This window comes from Ornithorhynchus anatinus, chromosome 10 (assembly GCF_004115215.2).
Source record: "Ornithorhynchus anatinus isolate Pmale09 chromosome 10, mOrnAna1.pri.v4, whole genome shotgun sequence".
Taxonomy (NCBI): Eukaryota; Metazoa; Chordata; class Mammalia; order Monotremata; family Ornithorhynchidae; genus Ornithorhynchus; species Ornithorhynchus anatinus.
In genome coordinates this window covers 52,721,266-52,735,495 of record NC_041737.1, presented here as the reverse complement: position 1 = coordinate 52,735,495, position 14,230 = coordinate 52,721,266, and the positions used below count along the sequence as shown (strand labels likewise).

Genomic DNA, 14,230 nt, shown 5'->3' with positions numbered 1-14,230 from the left:
GCATTTTTTAGGTGCTTACTATGTGCCAGGCACTGTACTAAGCGCTGGGGAGGATACAAGCAAATCGGGTTGGACTCAGTCCCTGTCCCACATGGGGCTCACAGTCTCGATCCCCATTTTACAGATGAGGGAACTGAGGCCCGGAGAAGTGAAGTGACTTGCCCAAGGTCACCCAGCAGACAAGTGGCAGAACTGGGATTAGAACCTATAACCTCTGACTCCCAGGTCAATGCTCTATCCACTCTGCCATGCTGTTCCATGAATACTATTGATTAATTGATTGATTGATTGATTGGGCCCCTACTGACGTCCTGTATACCTCTTCCTCATGGATTCCAGGGCAGTTCTCTCTGCTGCCTCCTGCACCAAAATCCCTCACAGTTTTCTAACAAATCCTTCTCTCTCCCCCCATGACACAGAGATCTCTCTCTCACACACACACACACGTACTCCTCAATGTGGCTGGCAATGAATCAGTGTTTTATTTTCAGTGCAAGCAGGAAGGGGAATTCTCCTGGGTTCCGGTGGTCTGGCGGAGCGGGGTCTGGCCCAGCAGATGCTAGCTCGATCTTCTATTCTCCCACAGGGAATACCACGCTTCCCCTCCATCCCGGCTCCCGGAGGGAAGAGAAGTTTGACCTGTGCCTGGCTTCCATGACAGCTCTGACTCTGAAGGTAGAGACACAATTGAAGGATGCAAGAGGCGTCCCAAGGACCTCCCTCTAAAAAAAATAGGGGGACGACGAACCATTATCTCCCCCCAAATCCAGTCCGGCTGTGGCAGAAACCCCCTGATGTCCCAGATTATGGGAAGGAGTCGTGCTCTCTGAGAGGGTAGAATGGGGGAAGGGGAAGTAGACAGGCTAATGGAAAGGGAACGGGCCTGGGAGTCAGAGGACCCGAGTTCTAATCCCAGCTCCACCACTTGTCTGCTGTATGACCTCGAGCAAGTCATTTAACTTCTCTCTGTCTCAGTTCCCTCGTCTGTAAAATGGGGATTAAGACTGTGAACCCCACGTGGAACAGGGACAGTGTCCAATCTGATTAGTGCAGTGCCTGGCCGTATTAAATGTTTAACAAATACCCTACAAAGGGGGTGGGGAGGGAGAAGTCTAAAAGGTTTGGGGTTACCTGCTTTGCGACTGAGCCAGTCCAGAAACACCAGGCCCCCCAGGGCGATGAAGACCAGCCCAGCCAATCCGAGCCGGATGGTATTGCCCAGGGTGTAATCCAGGGAGGCAGGCTCTGCGGGAACACCCTGATTGGATCCGGAGCAAAATGCTTCTCTCCCCACCCCAAGATCCTTTCCTCCACCCCCACCCCTACAGAGAGCAGATCGGGTGCCCCCAGTTTCAGCAGGAAGGAGGCAGAGAACATGGGTCCACGGAAACAAAGGGCATTTAGAAGCCTAGAGGGAGGGGGAGATTCGGATGCCAAGATGGAAACAGGGACTGGAGTTGGAGAGCTGGGGGCTGAGACCCTGGTCATTTGGGTCCGTGAGGGGAAGCAGGGAGGACTGGCGAAGAGGAGGGAGCCAGAAGGCTGAGATTTTGAAGGGAGCGGGAGCCGAGCAGCTGAAAAGTTGGGGGCCCCGGGAAGGGAATTGAGTTACCCCTCACCTGCAAGGCTGATGACCAGAGGGTCGCTGCGCTCAGACAGGACGTAAGGGGCGGCAGGCGTGTGATAATAGCAGCTGTAGGTGCCCGAGGTGCCAGGCCCCCCCAGGGCAAAGTCGGCCCAGGCCCAGGCCGAGTCGAGGTACTGCAGGGGTCCTGGTCTGCCCACCCGGTACAGGGCAAAGCTCATGCCCCCCACCAGGCCCTGGCAGCGTAGGCTCACGTTGGTCCCCGGAGTCAGGACGGGGCCGGGCAGTGCCACCAGCGAGGGCTTAGGGAGCTTGTCTAGGGGCAAGAAGGTGGAAGCTTACTGCGGGCAGGGAATGTGTAGCGGATTGGCCTTGTGGACAGAGCACGGGCCTGGGAGTCAGAAGGCCGGGGGTTCTAGGCCCAGCTCTGCCACTTGTCTGTTGGGTGACCTTGGGCAAGTCACTTCACTTCTCTAGGCTTCAGTTCCCTCATCTGGAAAATGGGGATGAAGATTGTGAGCCCTCTGCGGGACAGGGACTGGGTCCAACCTCATTAGCTTGTATCTACCCCAGTGCTTAGAACAGTGTACAAAGTAAGCACTTAACAAGTACCATAATTATGAAGGGCAATGTACTAAGTGCTTGGGAGAGTACAATACAATAAAGTTGGTAGACACATTCCCTGCCCACAGGGAGGTTCCCCCTCCCCGTCCCCTTCCTCACCAGTGACAAGCATCACCAGGGGGTCGCTGGGTTCGGACCAGGCTCCAGGCGACGCTTGGGTCTGGTAGCGGCAGCTGTATCTTCCCTGCTGGACCGTGGTGGCTCCAGTGAAGAGGAACTCCGCCCCGTCGCCGGCCTCTTCCCGCAGCCTGACCGGCTCAGCTGCCCCGGCCTTGTATAGAGCAAATCTCCCGGCCCGGAGGATCCCCCGGCACCGGAGGGTCACGTTCCCCCCGGGGGCCACCACGGGGCCGGGCCAGGCTGAGAGGGAGGGCTTTGGGGAGAGACCTACTGGAGAGGAGAGGAGTTGGCTCAGGGGACAGGGGAAGCTTCCTGGGTTTGGAGGCCGGGGGCTGGGGGGCCTGGTCCCCGCGGAGGGGACGGAGGCTTTAGGAGGACTGGAGGTTGAGGCTCGGCAGGGGATGGGGTGAGGGGGAGCTGTCCGTGTCCCAGATTTGGGGCCGGGAGGCCCAACGTGTGTGTGTGGGCGGTGTTCGTGGGGAGGGAATGGTAGAATGCTGGGTAATCGTTACTCACCCGGGGGAGTGACGGCCAAAGGAGCCCCTCTGGGCCCTGCAACAGAATTAAGATAAATTCATTCATTCGACCGTATTTATTGAGCGCTTACTGTGCGCTGAGCACTCTACTAAACGCTTGGGAAAGTAATAACAATAAACAGTGACATTCCCTGCCCACATTGAGTTTAGTCTGGGGGGGGGAAGCGGACATCAATACAAATCAATAAAATTACAGTTGCAAGAGACCCCTTCCCCATCTCCTTGTCCCTGCCCCAAATCTGAACTCTGGGCCCACTCCCTGCCCCACTCCGACCCCCAAAACGTGCATATACTCCGAAATTCTCCCTCAGGTTTCCGGGGAGGACGCGGCAGAGTAGGAAGAGGTAACAGCCAGGTGGGACGAGGGGAGACTCACACAGGCTCAGGAGGAGGATGGGCAGTGTCAGAGGCATGGTTGGTTGGGCAGGGGCAGCAGCTGGAGAGACCTGATATCAAAGTGGGTCTGGATGCCCACCACCCCCCTCCCTCCCCTTCCGTCTCCCTCAGGAAATGAGCCATCGGAAACAAGGAGGCATATCCTTTGTCCAGGCTGGGACAGTTCTGGCCGCCTAGGTCTGGAAGCTGGGGGTTGGGTGCGTGGGTCCCTGAGGGGAGGAGGAATTCTGTGGGGCAACCAGGGATTGGAAATAGCTGAGAGCTGTCACATCCCCCTACTCCCTCCCTCTGCTTTACCCCCTTCCCCTCTCCACAGCATTTATTTTATTAACGAGGTGTGTATGTCTATGATTCTATTTATCTTGATGGTACTGATGCCTAACTACTTGTTTTGTTTTACTGTCTCCCCCTTTTAGACTGTGAGCCCGTTGTTGGGCAGGGATTGTCTCTATCCGTTGCCGAATTGTACGCTCCAAGGGCTTAGTACAGTGTTCTGTACACAGTAAGCGCTCAATAAATACGACTGAATGAATGTCTCCACAGAAGGCAGGCTGGACTGAGAGGTAGGATGAGAAGCAGCGTGGTCTAATGGATAGAGCCAGAGGCCTGGGAGTCAGAAAGATCTCGGTTCTAATCCCCGCCCTGCCACTTAATAATAATAATAATGTTGGTATTTGTTAAGTGCTTACTATGTGCAGAGCACTGTTCTAAGCGCTGGGGTAGATACAGGGTCATCAGGTTGTCCCACGTGAAGCTCACAGTCCTCATCCCCATTTTACAGATGAGGTAACCGAGGCACAGAGAAGTGAAGTGACTTGCCCACAGTCACCCAGCTGACAAGTGGCAGAGCCCGGATTCGAACCCATGACCTCTGACTCCCAAGCCTGGGCTCTTCCACTGAGCCACACACTTGTCTGCTGTGTGACCTTGAGTATGTCACTTAATGTCTACCCACTCTGTTATGTTGTATTCTCCCAAGCACTTAGCACAGGGCTCTGCACCTAGTAAGCGCTCCGTAAATAGATTGATTAATTGATTCTTTTGTGCTTCATCTACCTCATCTGGATAATGGGGATTAAGACTGTGAGCCCTATGTGGGTCAGGGACTGGGTTCAACCCGATTAGCTTGTATCTACCCTGGCACTTAATACAGTATCTGGCACATAGTAAGCACTTTAATACCATTAAAAAAATGGAAGCCAGTGCAAGGGAAGGATGGATGTTTTTATGCTTCGGGGGTGAGGGAAACTGGGGATTGAGGAGGGGCTCCTTCCCTGCAGATCTAATAGTGGTATTGTTAAAAACTAAATAAGTGCCAAACATGGTACTACGCACTGAGATAGATATCAATCAGTGGTATTTATTGAGCGCTTACTGTGTGCAGAGCAATATACTAAGTACTTGGAAGAGTACAATACAGCAGAGGTGGTAGACACGCTCCCTGTCCGAAAGGAGCTTACATTCTAGAAGAAGAGAAAGGCATTAATAGATTTAATTAATTAATTAAGAGAAGCAACGTAGCTCAGTGGAAAGAGCACGGGCTTGGGAGTCAGATGTCAAGGGTTCGAATCCTGATCTGCCACTTGTCTGGTGTGTGACTGTGGGCAAGTCAGTTCACTTCTCTGTGCCTCAGTTCCCTCATCTGTAAAATGGGGATTAAAACTGTCTCACATGGGACAACCTGATCACCTTGTATCCCCCCAGCGCTTAGAACAGTGCTTTGCACATAGTAAGCGCTTAACAAATACCAGGATTATTATTAAAACGGGGATGAAGACAGTGAGCTCGACATGGGGCACCCTAATTACCTTGTACCACCCCAGCCCTTAGAACAGTGCTTTGCCCATAGTAAGCGCTTAACAAATACCAACCTTATTATTATTACTATGTCCACTGAGCCATGCTGCTTCTCTTTTATTGTTATTGTGTCCAATCCAGGGCTCGGTACAGCGTCTAGCACAGAGTGAACGCTTGATTCTATTTAGTTTCCATTGTTTTTATGAGATATTCTTCCCCTTGACTCTATTTATTGCCATTGTTCTTGTCTGTCCGCCTCCCCCGATTAGACTGTAAGCCCGTCAAACGGCAGGGACTGTCTCTATCTGTTGCCGACTTGTTCATCCCAAGCGCTTAGTACAGTGCTCTGCACATAGTAAGCGCTCAATAAATACTATTGAATATTTATTGCCATTGTTCTTGCCTGTCCGTCTCCCCCGATTAGACTGTAAGCCCGTCAAACGGCAGGGACTGCCTCTATCTGTTGCCGACTTGTTCATTCCAAGCGCTTAGTACAGTGCTCTGCACATAGTAAGCGCTCAATAAATACTATTGAATGAATGAATGATTCCCAGGCACCGTAGTTGTTGTTATGCTTTATTGCCGGCAGGGGGAGGAGTCGAGCGACCTTGGGCCGTTGGCGGGAAAAGAGGTGTCGGGCCCGGACACGGGCCTTCGAATCCTGCCCGCCTTCCTCCAATCCCCTCGCGGGATGCAAATAAGGCCGCCAAGCCCCGCCCGCCCCGCGTGTGCGCAGGCGCGGCTCCCTCCCTCCCCCGCCCCACCGTCTCCGTCCCGCAGCCTGGAAACTCTCGCGAGAGAGAGGCGGGGTTCCCGGAACTACAACTCCCGGCCTGCCCCGCGGCGAAGAGGGCCGTGTAGGGGGAGGGGGGGAGGGGGGGATACGGCCAAGATGGCGGCGAGTGAGTGAGGGCGTCCGGGACGACGAGGGCAGGCGGATTTGAGGCGGATTTCTGTGGGAGCGGGAGGGAAAACGGGGGGAGGAGAACGAGGGGGGAGGCCCGGGCCCAGCCTGACCCTTCCCGCCCCGCAGGGTTCGCCAACTTCCTGAAGGAGTCTTGGGCCAAGGAGCCGGTCCTTACCGTGTCGGCGGTCATCGGAAGCCTGGGTGAGCCACTCGGAATAATGATAATAATGAGGTTGGTATGTGTTAAGCGCTTACTATGTGCGGAGCACTGTTGTCAGCGCTGGGGGAGATATAGGGTCATCAGGTGGTCCCACGTGGGGCTCACAGTCTTCATCCCCATTTTGCAGATGAGGTCACTGAGGCTCAGAGAAGTGACTTGCCCCCAGTCACCCAACTAAGGGGCAGAGCTGGGATTCGAACCCACGACCCCTGCCTCCCCAGTCCGAGTTCTTTCCACTGAGCCACGCTGCTTCTCCATTCATTCAGGCATATTTATTAAGTTCTTACTATGTGCGCAGCACTGGACTAGGAGCTTGGAATGGACAACTGGGCAACCCTGCCCCACGACGGGCTCACAGTCCAAACGGGGGGAGACAGACAGAGCAAAACAACTCATAATAAAAATGTTGGGATTTGTTAAACGCTTACTATGTGCAGAGCACTGTTCTAAGCGCTGGGGGAGAGACAGGGTCATCAGGTTGTGTCACGTGAGGGTCACCGTCTTCATCCCCATTTTGCAGATGAGGGAAGTGAGGCACAGAGAAGTGAATAATGTTGGTATTTAAGTGCTTAGTATGTGCAGAGCACTGTTCTAAGCGCTGGGGGAGAGACAGGGTCATCAGGTTGTGTCACGTGAGGCTCACAGTCCTCATCCCCATTTTGCAGATGAGGTCACTGAGGCCCAGAGAAGTGAAGTGACTTGCCCACTGTCACACAGCTGACAAGGGGCAGAGCTGGGATTCGAACCCATGACCTCTGACTCCCAAGCCCGGGCTCTTTACACGGAGCCACGCTGCTTCTCAGGCATCAGTAGTCAGGCGTCAGTGCCATCAAGATAAATTCATTCAATAGTATTGACAGAGCGCTTACTAGGTGCAGAGCACTGGACTAAGCGCTTGGAATGGACGACGACGGGCTCACAGTCTAAACGGGGGAGACAGACAGCGCAGCAAAACAGAACAGAACAAGACAACAACATCGAGATATTGGAATCATGGAGATATACACCTCATTAACAAAATAAATAGGGTAATAAATAATATATACAAATATGCACAGTGCTGAGGGCGGGAGGGGAGGAGGAGCAGAGGGGAAGGGGAAGCTCAGTGTGGGAAGGCCTCCTGGAGGAGGTGAGCTCTCAGTAGGGCTTTGAAGAGGGGAAGAGAATTTGGCGGAGGTGAGGAGGGAGGGCATTGCAGGACAGCGGGAGGACGTGGGCCAGGGGTCGAAGGCGGGACAGGCGACCCCCGCCCGGTCACCCTCCCCCTAATTCCTGTCTCCCCCACAGCGCTGGTGTTGCCCTACCTCAGCCCCTTGACTAAGTACTCGGGGCTGATGCACGACGCGACGCCCTACAACTACCCCGGTGAGTGGGACCCCCGGGTGGGGAGGCGGGTCGGTGGGTCGGAGGACCGGCGCTGACCCCCTGCCCACCCCACAGTGCCCGTCCGCGATGATGGCAACATGCCCGACGTGCCCAGCCACCCCTGCGACCCCCAGGGCCCCAACCTGGACTGGCTGAAGAACATGTGAGCGGCCGGCGGCCGGACCCCTCCCCGCCATGCTGGACCTCCCGCCCGCCCCTAAGAAATAAAAGACTAATTCCTCCCCCCGACACACCTCCCCAATCCGGAACAGGTGTTGTGAGAGACCATTTGGGGACGGGGGAGGCGGGGGAACAGGAAGAAGAAGAATAATGTTGGTATTTGTTAAGCACTTTGTGCCGAGCACTGTTCTAAGCTCTGGGGTAGATAGAGGGTAATCAGGTTGTCCCACGTGAGGCTCACAGTCTTCATATCCTCATTTATGACTGAGCCCCATGGGGGACAACCTGACTAGCTTGTATCTACGGCGCTTAGAACGGTGCTTGGCACATAGTAAGCGCTTAGCAAATACCATCGTCATTATTTGGGGAGAGGGGAGGGACCCGTTGGGACGGTATAGGGGATGGGGGAGGTGGGGAAATGGGAATTATGACTGTGTGCCCCATGTGGGAAAACTTGATTAGCTTGTATCTACTCCAGCACTTAGAACAGTGCTGGGCACATAGTAAGCGCTTAGCAAATACCATCATCATTATTATTAAGGGGGAGGTGGGGGAATGGGAATTATGACTGTGAGCCCCACGTGGGACACTCTGATTACCTTGTATCTACCCCAGCGCTTAGAATAGTGCTTGGCACATAGTGAGCACTTAGCAAGTACCATCATCATTAATATCTCCCCCATCTTCAGGACACCCCCCCCCCCAAAGCACAAGAAGGCCGTAGTGAAGGGCGGGAAGGTGTTTATTGTCTGGGGTGTCAGTCAAAGGGAGGACTGACCAGGCCGGGATACTGGAGCAGCTTGTCAGAGCCCCGGGAGGCCCAGCTCGAGCCCAGCGTTTCTTCGGGTTCAAAGCCAAAATCGTCTTCGGTTTTGATCTGCGGGGAAGGGAGGCAAGAGGGCAGTAGTCAAAAATGCTTCTTTTTCGATCCCCCGCACCCCAACTTCCCCAGCCCCTCCCCTGTCTCCCTAAATAAAGTCTCCATCCCCACCTTCTCCCCCTCAATTCTCACGTCACCTCGCCGCTCCTTTCCCGCAGCCTGCTCTCTGTCTGTTTCCCCCACCTAACAACGGGAATCACCGTCTTTCTAAGTGCTCCTTTGGGCCGGGTCTTCTGCTAAGCGCTGGGGTAGATTTAAGATAATCAGGTTGGACACAGTCCCCGTCCCACATAGGGCTCACAGTCTTAATCCTCATTTTACGGATGAGGTGGCAAGGTACCGGTTTGTAGACTGCAAGTTGGCTCTGGGCAGGGGACGTGTCTGCTAATTCGGCCGTGCTGTACTCTCCTCCCCGGATCCACCAGAGCGGATCCCCCTTGCCACTGAAATCCACCAGGATGAGTTTCGACAGTTAAGGGGGAAGGCAGATTTGACACTCAGCTGTCCTCATTTCCCCCTCCTTGCGGGTGACTACTGCATCCAAGCCTACTTGCCTCACAGTCATGGCTCCCAGCTCCCTTGACCCACAGGGACAAGGAAAGAGCCCGGGCTTAGGAGTCAGAGGTCATGGGTTCTAATCCCGGCTCCGCCACCTGTCAGATGTGTGACTTTGGGCAAGTCACTTCACTTCTCGGTGCCTCAGTGGCCTCATCTGTAAAATGGGGATGAAGACGGTGAGCCTCACGTGGGACAACCTGATTACCCTGTATCTCCCCAGCGCTTAGAACAGTGCTCGGCACATAGTAAGCGCTTAACAAATACCAACATTATTATTATTATTACAGCACTTCCTAGCTGTTTGAAATGCTCTCCTCCCTCCTCTTCCCAAAATGCCCGCACCGGAAAACCCCTCCACCAGCTACTCTGCAGGGGTTGGATCCACTCGGCTCTGGTCCGTTCAGTGACCACGGCACTTGTTTGCTTATCTCAGTGAGGCTGGGCCCCCCCCCCCCAAACATTTCCTCTGTCCTTTGGCTCTGCCCCCGCTATCACCCGTTGCGTCTCACCTGACCGGGGCCGAGCTCCGGTGGCAGGAGCCCGGCTCCTGTCTTGCGTCCGTCTCGGGGGGTTCGGCGCCTCTTCCTCCCACTGGGGCCCTCCCCTGGAGTAGGGCTACTGGGTTCCAGGGTCCCCCCGACGGGAGGTCCGGGGGGTCTCCGCGGGAGTCCCCCCGGGGACAGCCCCTCCCGCTCAGGCGGCTCATTCTCTGCGTTGCCTGGGGTTGGGGCGTCAGGACCGTGACTGCTCTCATCCTGGAAGGAGACAGGGTGGGACTTGGTCGGGTCCCTCAAGACCCAAGGGTTCTGCCCCCACAAAGACCCCATCCAGGCGCTTCCAGCTCGCTCCAACCTCCCCTCGACCCCTGGCTCTCACCTCCAGGACGATGGTGAACTGACTTTTCCTGTAGTCGTCACCATAAGAGTCGAGGACTCTCATGAGGAACCTGCAGGGAAGTCAAGGGGTGTGACGGTGAGTGATGGGGCCGGGGAAGGGGGCATGGAGACACAGACCCCAGCCCAGGGAGGGCCTCCGACCTGTCAGCTGTCCAGTGGGCTGATGAAGGGGGTGGGCTGGAGCCAGGGCCCTTCACTGCCTCCCTTCTGGGATGGCGCAGAAGAGAGCGAGGGGGGCCCCGAGGGTTTTTGCTGAAAGTACTGGAGCAGGCGTGACCAAGGGGGAAGGGAAATAGAGCAGAAGGAAATGAGGTGACATAGAAGGAGGCAGAGACGGGAAGTACTGGGACCAAGGACAATGAAGATGGGTGGGAAATTGGATTGGTGAGGAAGGTGATGGTGCTGAACCAGGGGTGGGGGGTCCAGCACCCAGAGGGGCAGACAATGTGGAAGCTGCCATTGGGGGTGGGGGAAAGGAGCTCTTACCTCCGCTCCTGCCGCAATCTCCGGGTGATCCTCTGGACCTGGTGGAGCCGATTGAGGACACGCTCATTTACCTGGGGTGGGGGAAGCAGAATACAGATGGTGGGGAGGGGAGGAAGCTGCCTTTTAACTGCATAAGCTGGATTTTAACAAAACTACGTCCCCAGCCCCCACCGTCCAATCGATAGCCTCTATTGAGCACCTACTGAGTGCAGAGGACTGTACTAAGTGCTTAGGAGACCATCTCTCCCCTCAAGGGCTTTACAGTCTGGCTGGAGAAACAGACCATTAAATGACAGAGGGGAGCAGTAACATTGAAAATAAGATAAGTGCCCCAGGGGTTGTAATGTAAGGATTTAGCTGGTGCAGAAGAACACAGAGAAGCAGTATGGCCGAGTGGAAAGAGCACAGGCCTTTGAGTCAAGAGCCTGGATTCTAATTAGCTCTGCTGCCTACCAGCCATGTGATCTTGGGCAAGTCACAGCTTTTATTTCTTACAGTTTATGTGTGCATTTACTATGCGCCAGACCCTGTATTAAGCACCTGGATAGATACAAGATAACAACGAAACAAGAGAAGAACAGGATTCAATACCTGCTTTCCCTTCTATTTACAATCTGAGCACCATGTGGAACGTGCTGATCGTTTATCTACCCCCAGCATTTAGAACAGTGTTTGACAAATAGTAAGCACTTAACAAATACCACAATTATTAAGACAAGCGGGTTGGAGGCAGTCAACTGACCCACACAGGGCTCACGGGTGTTAATCCTCATTTTACAAATGAGGTGACTGAGGTCCAGAGAAGTGAAGTGATTTTCCCAAGGTCACGCAGCACACAAGTGGCAGAGCAGATTAGAACCCAGGTCCTGACTCCAAGGCCCGTGCTCTTTCCACTAGGCCATTAACTTCTCTATACCTCAGAGATTAAATACCTGTTCTCCCTCCCTTTTGGACAGCATGCCCCACATTGGGCAGGGGGGTGTCTGATCTGATCGTAGCCACCCCAGCAAGAAGCACAGTGCAAGAGAGTTCTTGCAAGACACAGAGCAAGCGCTTAGGTGATTATGAAGTGGTAGTTGGCAAGTATTAAGTGGAGAGGTTAGATGCTGGGGGTCAATCTTCTCCATCCCAGCACACACTCCGCTCTTTTGATGCTAACCTCCCTGGGCCTCGTTCTCTCCTGTCCCACCGTCGACCCCTGGCCTATGTCCTACCTCTGACCTGGAACACCCTCAAATCCACCAAACAACCACACTCCCCTCCCAAGCCCTAGTGAAGGCTCACCTCCTCCAAGAGGCCTTCCCGGACTCAGCCCTCCCTTTCCCTCTGCCCTTCCCCTCCCCACTTGTGCATACCTGTAGATATTCTTTATTACTCTATTTATTTTGTAATGAGGTGTATATATCCAGGATTCTGTGTATCCTGATATTGACGCCGGACTACCTCTTTTGTTGTCCGTCTCCCCCGTTTGGACTGTGAGCCCGTCGTTGGGCAGGGTTGGTCTCTATCTGTTGTCGACTTGTCCATTCCAAGCGCTTAGTACGGTGCTCTGCACACAGTAAGCACGCAAAGACTCCGACCCCGTTGTTGGGCAGGGACTGTCTCTATCTGTTGCCCAGTTGTACATTTCGAAGCACATAGTCCAGTGCTCTGCACATAGTAAGCGCTCAATAAATATGATTGAATGAATAGGTACAAGCTAATCAGGTTGGTCACAGTCCCTATTTAATAATAACGATGGTATTTGTGAAGCCCTTACTGTGTGCCAAGCACTGTTCTAAGCGCTGGGATAGATACAAGGTCATCAGGGTGTCCCACCTGGGGCTCAGTCTTCATCCCCATTTCACAGATGAGGTCACTGAGGCCCAGAGAAGTGAAGGGACTTGCCCAAAGCCACACAGCTAACAAGTGTCAGCTGGGAAGCAGCATGGCCTAATGGTAAGAGCCTGGGCTTGGGAGTCAGGGGACGTGGGTTCTAATCCCCGCTCCCCCACACGTCTGCTGTGTGACCTTGGGCAAGTCACTTAAGTTTGGACCTCAATGACTTCATTTGCAAAATGGGGATGAAGACCGTGAGCCCCACGTGGGACAACCTGCTTTCCTTGACCTACCCCAAGAACAGTGCTTGGCACATAGTAAGCGCTTACCACATACCATCAAGTGGCAGAGCTGAGATTAGAACCCACGACCTCTGGCTCCCAAGCCCGTGCTCTTTCCACTAAGCCATGCACATGGAGCTCACAGACCAAACAGGAGGGAAAACAGGGAGTGAGAGTTGAGAGAACTGAGAAGTGACAGTTCTCCCCCATCTGGACTCTAAGCTTGTTGTGGGCAGGGAATGGGCCTGCTTCTTCTGTTGTACTTACCAAGCGCTGAGGACAGTGTTCTGCACATAGTAAGCGCCCAATAAATACCAGTGCCTGACTCATTCAGTCGTATTTACTGAGCGTTAACTGGGTGCAGAGCACTCTACTAAACACTTGGCAATTCAGCAATAGAGAGACAATCTCGGCCCACACCGGGCTTACAGTCTAGAAGTGGGGAGACAGACATCAAAACAAGTAAACAGGCATCAGTATAAATAGAATTATAGATATCTATTTATATACACAAGTGCTGTGGGATGGGGAGGTGGAGGTAGAGCAAAGGGAGCGAGTCAGGGTGATGCAGAGGGGACCTGAGGAAAAGGGGGGCTTAGTCTGGGAAGGCCTCTTGGAGGAGGTGAGCCTTCACTAGGGCTTGGGAGGGGAAGAGGTACACAACAAGTAGTCTGGCGTCAATCTCATCAAGATAAATGGAATCCTGGATCTATACACCTCATGAGCAAAACAGAGCAATAACGAATATATAGTGCGGCAGGGAGGGCAGAGCCTGGGAAGGCCTCCTGGAGGAGGGGAGCTCTCAGTAGGGCTTTGGAGAGGGGAAGAGGTGCACAACAAGTAGTCTGGCGTCAATCTCATCAAGATAAATGGAATCCTGGATCTATACACCTCATGAGCAAAACAGAGCGATAACGAATATATAGTGCGGCAGGGAGGGCTGAGCCTGGGAAGGCCTCCTGGAGGAGGGGAGCTCCCAGGAGGGCTCTGCAGAGGGGAAGAGATTGGCGGCCGGCGCTCAGCCCAGTGCTCGGGCCCCTGGGCAAGCGCTCGACAAATACCGCACCCTGCGGGATGCTGCCGCTGCGGAGGAAGGAGAGGTGCCCGCCCGGGGTGCCCCGGACCTGCTCGATGTCCCGGCAGCGGCGGCTGAGCGCCTGGTACTTCCTGCGGTTGAGCTCGCGCTGGCGGCGGCGCCGGCCCCGGGCCGCCTCCTCCTCCTCGTCCCGCTCCCGCAGGCCGGCCCCGCCCAGCCCGCCCGCCTCGAACTCCACCTCCGTGTCCAGCTCGCTCTCCAGGATGTGGCCGCCGAACAGCGGCGGCAGCGCCAGCTCCGAGCCCGGCGGCGCCGAGAACTCCTCGAAGCCCACCCCGGCCATCGTGCGCCCGGCCCGGGACCCGCCGAGACCCCGAACCGGCTCCCGCTCGCCTCCCGCAACGGCGGACTACATTTCCCGCCGGGCCCCGCGCGCCAATCGCCGCGGGCCGGAGGCGCTCGGGCCCCCCCGGGGGTTCTGGGAGATGTAGTCCGGCGCCGGGGGGGATTCTGGGAGGTGTAGTCCGGCGCTGGGGCGTTCTGGG

At 54.9% G+C, this 14,230-nt stretch overlaps 3 protein-coding genes across 4 annotated transcripts; 1 reads left to right on the top strand and 2 right to left on the bottom strand.

Annotated features, from left to right (window-relative positions):
* Positions 1 to 457: 457 nt before the first annotated feature.
* Positions 458 to 3,278, bottom strand: OSCAR (osteoclast associated Ig-like receptor). The gene is made up of 5 exons (XM_039913384.1): positions 3,244 to 3,278; positions 2,309 to 2,826; positions 1,620 to 1,901; positions 1,132 to 1,245; positions 458 to 669 (listed from the first exon to the last, which is right to left on the bottom strand). The coding sequence occupies exons 1-5, from the start codon at positions 3,276 to 3,278 to the stop codon at positions 560 to 562; spliced, it is 1,059 nt and encodes a 352-aa protein (XP_039769318.1). The 3' UTR covers positions 458 to 559.
* Positions 3,279 to 5,864: 2,586 nt separating this feature from the next.
* Positions 5,865 to 7,819, top strand: NDUFA3 (NADH:ubiquinone oxidoreductase subunit A3). Its single transcript, XM_029074289.2, has 4 exons — positions 5,865 to 5,960; positions 6,092 to 6,166; positions 7,473 to 7,550; positions 7,626 to 7,819. The coding sequence occupies exons 1-4, from the start codon at positions 5,951 to 5,953 to the stop codon at positions 7,715 to 7,717; spliced, it is 255 nt and encodes an 84-aa protein (XP_028930122.1). The 5' UTR covers positions 5,865 to 5,950; the 3' UTR covers positions 7,718 to 7,819.
* Positions 7,820 to 8,454: 635 nt separating this feature from the next.
* Positions 8,455 to 14,115, bottom strand: TFPT (TCF3 fusion partner). Of its 2 annotated transcripts, none has more exons than XM_001512302.6 (5): positions 13,774 to 14,108; positions 10,551 to 10,621; positions 10,045 to 10,114; positions 9,678 to 9,923; positions 8,455 to 8,607 (listed from the first exon to the last, which is right to left on the bottom strand). In XM_001512302.6, exons 1-5 carry the CDS (start codon positions 14,026 to 14,028, stop codon positions 8,488 to 8,490), a joined length of 762 nt encoding a protein of 253 aa, XP_001512352.1. In that variant the 5' UTR covers positions 14,029 to 14,108; the 3' UTR covers positions 8,455 to 8,487. The 2 variants fall into 2 exon arrangements, with proteins under 2 accessions (XP_001512352.1, XP_028928599.1); XM_029072766.2 differs by lacking the exon at positions 8,455 to 8,607 and adding an exon at positions 9,279 to 9,322 and having other exon boundaries at positions 13,774 to 14,115.
* Positions 14,116 to 14,230: the final 115 nt, after the last annotated feature.